The 6,925-nt window shown below is 50.5% G+C and overlaps 1 protein-coding gene across 1 annotated transcript; it reads left to right on the forward strand.

Annotated features, from left to right (window-relative positions):
* The first annotated feature begins 1,064 nt into the window (after positions 1-1,064).
* On the forward strand, positions 1,065-2,072 carry LOC146193855 (solute carrier family 22 member 7-like). Its single transcript, XM_084600634.1, has one exon. The coding sequence runs from the start codon at positions 1,065-1,067 to the stop codon at positions 2,070-2,072; it is 1,008 nt and encodes a 335-aa protein (XP_084456760.1).
* Positions 2,073-6,925: the final 4,853 nt, after the last annotated feature.

The following is a 6,925-nucleotide window of genomic DNA, read 5'->3' on the forward strand; positions in this document are numbered from 1 at the left end:
TATTTCCAACTAATGTGAAGCACTTACCTTCAGGTCTGATATCCAGTCTCCTATGTGATCACCTTGAAAAGTTCCCTGATCACACTGTAATTGCCACTGATGCGTCTGTGACTGCGCTGAAAGCAGCGATTGGAATTTTTTTCAGAGTCTCTTTCCTGGAGTTTTTCGGTGCGTGTCACGGATTACACACCGATATTTTTAGCAGAGTTTATGGCAATTGGACTAGCACTACTGAACGTTCCCTGCAGTCAATCAAAAATAATTTTTCTATCAGACTTTCTGTTTTGCTGCCACTGGAGTCAGCACGGGATGCTCTTTTGAGCTGCTCACTAAAGTATTTCATACCGGGGTGGGTGAAAGAACTACGCTTCATCTGGGTCCCCGGTCACTGCGGTATTTTCCAGATTGAAGCGGCAGATTTCCTGGCTAAATCAGCTCTTGATGCATCCGTTTCATGTACCATCCCTAATATCACCATTTTTGGAATGTCCTGTTTTCAGCGTTATCAATACCTAGCCGCTTCGTGCAATGAATCCTTGCTATCTACAGCCGAATACCAGCATCTCATATACTCATGGAAAGTTCGTTCATGTAAATTACGGCAGTGTGAGATAACTATGACTCTCACGAGATGCAGGACTCCTCGCCTAAATCTTTATTTATGTAGATGCGCGATCAGCCCCACAAACCTTTGTGAGGCTTGCGATGAGATTGAAAATATTGATAACTTCCTCCTCGCTTGCCTCAAATTTGTCAGTACTTCCATAACTACATCACAGCTACGGACAGATTCCCTTGCTAATTGTATTCCACATTTACAAACTTCCAAATTTTTGCTTCGTATTTTTTCTTTCAATCAATTTTGTGATCTTAAATCTTATGTTTTTGTTTAGTTGATAATTGCTTTATTGCACTAATTCAGTTCGTGTAGGACATTTGGCAGTCCACACTGAACCCTGGTCAATCCCCCTTCGTGGGTATGTGCCATATATCAAGGCAGAAGAAGAAGAAGACCTTGGTTCAGGTTAGGGCAGCTACAAATACCTCCCGTATTAACGTCTAAGATGCTTCTGCTGTCTAGACGCAGGCTCAGTCGAGTAGACTTAGTGACGAGCGACTGCTATGACTGCAGGGATGTGTTCGGCCATGGTCATTTTCAGCGCTGGTTCTTCAATCTCGTCATATTCTCCGTGTGCGCAATGCAGTGCCACACCCTCGCCTTCAGTCTCATCTCTGGTGACATCGACCACTGGTGCAAGCAGCCACAGGGCGAAATGAAGGTGCCTGCGGCCTCCTGGAGGAACTCGGCAATCCCTCTAGAGGCGGACGGTCGCTTCAGTCGATGCAGCGTCTACAAACACCCAGGTCACCCTAACGACACGCTGATTGTTGACTGCGATGATTGGGACTACGACCCGGAGTACAGCAAGAGGACCATCGTAAGTCAGTGGGACTTGGTCTGCCACAGACGCTGGTTGCGCTCCATGGCGGAGAGCCTCTACATAGCCGGCTCGCTGATTGCGATGACTGCCGTCGGGCAGATGGCGGACCGAGTCGGCCGGATGCCCGTGCTCCTCACAGCGATGGCGGTGCTGCAGCTGGCCACGATGGGAGGATGTTTCGCAACATCATACCACATGTACGTCCTTTCAAGGTTTCTCAACTCTGGCTGCGTGGCAACTGTCGCCGTCCTCGCCTGCACACTATTCTTTGAGGCATCCACGCACGAGAACAGGAACAGGGACCTGTGTGCCGCCATGTGCGCAGGCTTGCTGATTGCCGAGGTATGGCTTGCTGTGGCACGGCTGCTCAGAGGGCTGAACTGGATAGTTCTCCAGATCTTCATGCTGTCCCCGACTGTCCTCACGTTGTACGCGGTGTCCGCAGTGCACGAGTCAGCCCGCTGGTGTATTGCAGTAAACGACATGGCTAGAGCCGAAATGCTCATGATCGCTGCCGCCAAAGAAAATCACTTTCCCGTTTCGAACACTGACTGCATGCTGGAAAGGCTCAAGGCAGAGGTTCAGAGGACCGAAATGCGCATGCTGCTCACAGCAGGAGACGTAACTTGAGCAAAGGCAGTACAGCGCAGCGCGTTCGTGATGATCGGCTTATCGTTCTGTGCTTCGTTCTCACAATACTCATTGATGGCCGTCGAGGACAGGGTAATATTAGGAACAACTGCTTGGTTCCAGTGGGCCTCAAGCGGAACCAACCTCGCAAGTTTCGCGCTGCTCTACGCTGCGTTCAGAAAACTCTCACCGCAACATCTACTGGCCGCAGCAGTAGGAACGCTCGGTGGCGTTTCCTGCGTGATAAGCCTGAGTTTCGCATTGGGATGCGCTTACGTAACGACATTGTTCTTCCTTTTAGCCAAACCGCTTACGTTCGCGGTCAAAGTCCTCATATTCGCCAACGTCTTGGAAATGGTGCCGACGCGTGTGCGTTGCGGGGCGAGTTGCTGGCTCTTCGGTTTGGGCCGCTTGGGAGGGGTGTGTGCCATAGTGCTGTCCGTGTGGCAAGACATTGGGCGTGTCGATGTGCTTTTCGCCCTAGCTGGGACCACGCTCTTTATGATGCTCCATGCCCAGCTCTTTTCACAGCAGCCGTCGGAGAAGCCAACTTTGGCCAGCCCTTTATCTGCTGCGGGTTCCATTCAGAGTGTGGACTTCATGAAGCAGACGCTGAGCTGGCGAAATGTGAAGAAGGAACGAACCAGCAAGCCTCGTGGCAGTGGTCAGTCATCGAGGTACCAAAGCATCGAGCCGAGACCTGTGGACAGCAGACTCAATTAGAGTGTTGTGATTTGTGACGCAAATGGGTTTTCAGTCTCATCACTGTAATTTATGCTATCTAAGCACAAAGTTATTCGAATGTAATTTATTCGATCTGTCGAATGTTTACACAATTTCTATGCCGTCATGTGACACTTGTATCAAGGGCAAACATTGGATATTGGATGCAATGCATTTTTTTTGTGTTGCTATTAAGTTGGCTTCCAATGTGGTTTGCTTTTGGGGTTTAACGTCCCAAAGTGACTCAGGCTATGAGGGACGCCGTAATGGAGGATTCCAGAAATTTCGACGACCTGGGGTTCTTTAACGTTCACTGACATTGCAAAGCCCACGGGCGCCTAGCTTTTCGCCTCCACCGATAAGCAGCCACCGAAACCTGCATTCGATTCCGCGTCCTTGGGCGCAGTAGTCGAGCGCCCTAACCACTGCACCACCCCGGCAGGCTGCCAATATGTGCATGACCTATACATTATTAGTGGAGGAGGTTCGGAGCCTACTAAAATAGTCTAACGCTTTTTTTTATTACGTCTTTATTTCTGCTTACGTTAGGCGTTTCCCTTGCGGCAGAACTAAGTTGTTTCATGGATGTAGGGGTGGGGGTGAGGGTATGGGGGAGGGTGGGGGTGAAGGTTGGGATAGATATGAGGGACCGGTGTCCACTTCTTCCTCGAGGTAGGGTCGTCCCGAGGTCGGCTCCGCGAAGTAATGGCCTGGTCCTTATTCTTCCTTGAAGTAGGAAAGAAAAGTTCGCCAGAGCCGGGTTGCGTCTGATGGCCCGATGTGCGATGGGGGATCGACCCATGCCTGCAGGGTTGCAGGTCGAAGCCCACCCAGGGACTTGAGTGCTCTCTCCCGTACTGCGTCAAAAGCAGGGCAGCTCCACAGGAGATGTTCGGCCGTGCCTCTGGCCGGGCATGTCGGGCACTGAGGAGAAGGGTATACCTGCGGGTTTATGAGGTGCAGCTTCCCGGGTGACAGAAGCTGACCAGTCTGGGCTCGGCGAAGGAGTACTGCCTCCACTCTCCGGAATGAGCTATCTGGACGGCGATATAGCTGCTCAGGGTTGGCCAAGTTCTGGAGTATGCTTCGACGATAGCGTTGGGCTCGATGCCATGTCTCCGCCCTATCCATATGAGGCGACGACGGATGCGTAACGTCCTCAGGGGGCCACGAAGAGGAAACGAATGTGGATCCAGGCAAAGGTGCGGAAAGAGCTGCTGCGCGCGCTGCCTGGTGTGCCTTTTCGTTTCCAGTGATTCCTTCATGTGCAGGAATCCATTTAATAATTAAGGTGTAGCCCTCCTCTCTCAGGCGACGGGCTTGTGTTCGAATAGTGTTCAGAATGGCATAGTCTGCTCCCCCTGCGTGGCATGCAGTGTACGCTGCTTGTGAATCTGTGTAAACATGGTAGGTGCACGGAGCCCGATCTTGTCTTGCTACTATTCGAGTAATGACAAGTCGTATGGCAATGAGTTCGAGATTGGTAACAGTGTGTCCCTCGAAAAGCCGTTGAACTACCGAGGTATCTGACACAGAGTCTTGACAAGCTATAGCTGCGCAGTGTTGAAACTGAGCGGCGTCTGTGTATAGTTGGATAGCTCCTTCCTGGGCTAGCTTGTGTGACATCTTCCTATGACGTTTGGCGGCAGCTTTGCGCCTTTGAGGATTAGCCGAACTCATATTCTTTGGTAATGGTATACCATCTATTAAGTCAATCAACTCCCATGGTGGGGCGGCGGACGAAACCGGCTCTAAATTGCCAACGTTGTAGCCTAATGCCTGCAGGATCTGTCGGCCAGCCGCCGTTGTGGAGAGACGGACTCGCTGGGGTTGCAATTGCTGCTCTGCCAGATCCCGAAGGGCATTAATATTGCTGCATCCGTGTAGGTTCACTACTGGGCAGTACTGTGGCAGACCAGTAACTAGGCGCATCGCCTTGCGATTTATTCGCTCAAGCTGAAGGCGTTGGGTCGCGTTAAGTCGCATGTACGGATATGCGTACAGGATTTTCGATGTTATGAGTGCTAATGCCATCTGACGGAGCCCCACCTCCTTGATTCCCCATCCACGCGCAGAGACGCGGCGCATTAGGTGTAAAGCCTGATGACAGCTAAGCATCGTGTTATGAAGCCAGCTTTTGGCTCCTCCATCCTCGTCAATAAGCATGCCTAGTATACGGATTGTTGGTTTCCGGCAAATAACCGAGTTCCCTAAATGAAGAGAGATAAGTTTGCGTTCTGCCTAGGCTCGCACCCGCGGACCGTTAATGACAACCACATACTCGGTTTTTTCCGGAGGGGTTTTCATTCCCCACTTCTCGATGTATTCATGGACGGCATTGAGGCCTGTCTGTAGGGCTTGTTCTTGCTCTGCAGGGGACCCTGAATTGGTCCACAGCGTTATATCGTCCGCATAGACAGCGAAATTGAGACCGGGTATCAACGACAGCATTGGCGGGAGACCTGACATAGCTATATTGAAGAGAGCCGGTGATAAGACAGCGCCTTAGGGGACACCTGTTTGGTTGCGTTGCCAACCACCCTGAGTATCTCCAACCATTACTGAAAAGGTTCTTTCTGCAAGAAAGGCTTTCACGAAGCGGTAGAGGTTGCCGCCTATCCCCACTTCCTGGAGCCGGCGAAGTATGGTCGAGTGGGGCACGGAATCAAACGCCTTTTTGACGTCGACCCCAACAACCACTCGGAGCTGTGCGCTACTAGGGTATGCGAGAACGTCGTTATGAAGCCTTCTGAGAATATCTTGGGCGCAGAGACCTCGACGAAAACCTACTTGCATAGGATACAAGACGTTGTACTTGTCTAAGTACCATTCAAGTCTTCTTAGACGTCGCGTAGCGTCGCGTAGCTAATTCTGCTAGTCACATACGCTTGTACTAGTTTTAAGAGGATTCTCTTTTTCAGTCGTCTCTCGTTGACATCTAATAGGCCCCCGAATCCGTATCGCGTGATTCTCGAGCTTATTTGAACTTTCCATTGCAAATGTTTGCAGAAATACAAGAAATTGTACAATAGCAGTGGACACCGTTGCCAAATGCGTATAGAGGGCGGGTTGATCCTGCTCCCCAACAAAACCAGAACTTCTGCTCATGCGTAGTAAACCAGGCACAAGGGGCCATACCCAAATCCGGGTGCACGGTAATGGACAACTTATACCGGAGGTGTCCGTCATACGGGTTCTTAGAATTTACATCCAGAAAAACGGCTGAAACACAGAGTCCCTCTATCGCCTCATGGCTAGTGTCTATGAGAAAGTGCGTCTCATACGTAGAATCGTTAAACGGTATTCGAGTATGAAGGAAACTGATCTCGTCCGCCTGGTACAGGCTTTTGTCATTAGTAGAATTACCTTCACGCTACCATACACAACGTGTTGATTCCCTGATCAGACGGGCGTTCAAGTCCGCACTTGGTATCCCCATAAATAACTGCCCGGAGCGCGTCAGTGTCCCCGGAGTCCACAACACACTTAGCGAGCTGGTAGATGCCCACCTCACCTCTCAATACGAACGGCTAACCCACACACCGACCAGACGCTTTATCCTTGATGTCCTCTCAATCAGTTACCCCGCAACAAGGCAGGACAAAGCGCCTTTCAATTAGCCTGCGGAAAATCCTACCTCTCCCGAAGAATATGCCCCCTGAATTTCATTCAGGCAAGCGAGTAGAAAGAGCCAAAGCCGTACACAAGCAATACCAGTTCAAAAAGACGCGGTCTATGTCGATGCAGCCGAACACGCGGACCGTAATGCCTTGACGATTGTGACTGTAAATTATCAGGGTCAACAGCTCACAGTCGGTTCGATCGTTATCAACAACCCACAGGAAGCGGAGGAGGGTACGATCACCCTCGTTATAAGCTCAACCTCAGCTCTTCATATAAATTACGACTAAAAAACCGCAATAAGAAATTACAGCAAAGGCAAGATATCCACTGTAGGACTCGAATTTCTGCTTTTTTTTTTCAAACGCCTCACTGTTCAATGAAGCTAATCTGGACACGAGCACATTCTTCTCTTCTTGGAAATGAGGCTGTCCAGAATTTCGCCCGAGCCGGGTGATGGCACAACCCCTCATGAGATGGGCGAAGGACCGCATGGTTTCCTATCAAGA

The sequence above is a fragment of the Amblyomma maculatum genome, chromosome 4 (genome assembly GCF_055883805.1).
Source record: "Amblyomma maculatum isolate TAMU_Amacu chromosome 4, ASM5588380v1, whole genome shotgun sequence".
Classification (NCBI taxonomy): domain Eukaryota; kingdom Metazoa; phylum Arthropoda; class Arachnida; order Ixodida; family Ixodidae; genus Amblyomma; species Amblyomma maculatum.

What these genes read in the sequence shown, in the direction of transcription:
- LOC146193855 (XM_084600634.1), top strand. Translation starts at nt 1,065, where the DNA reads ATGCTTCTGCTGTCTAGACGCAGGCTCAGTCGAGTAGACTTAGTGACG.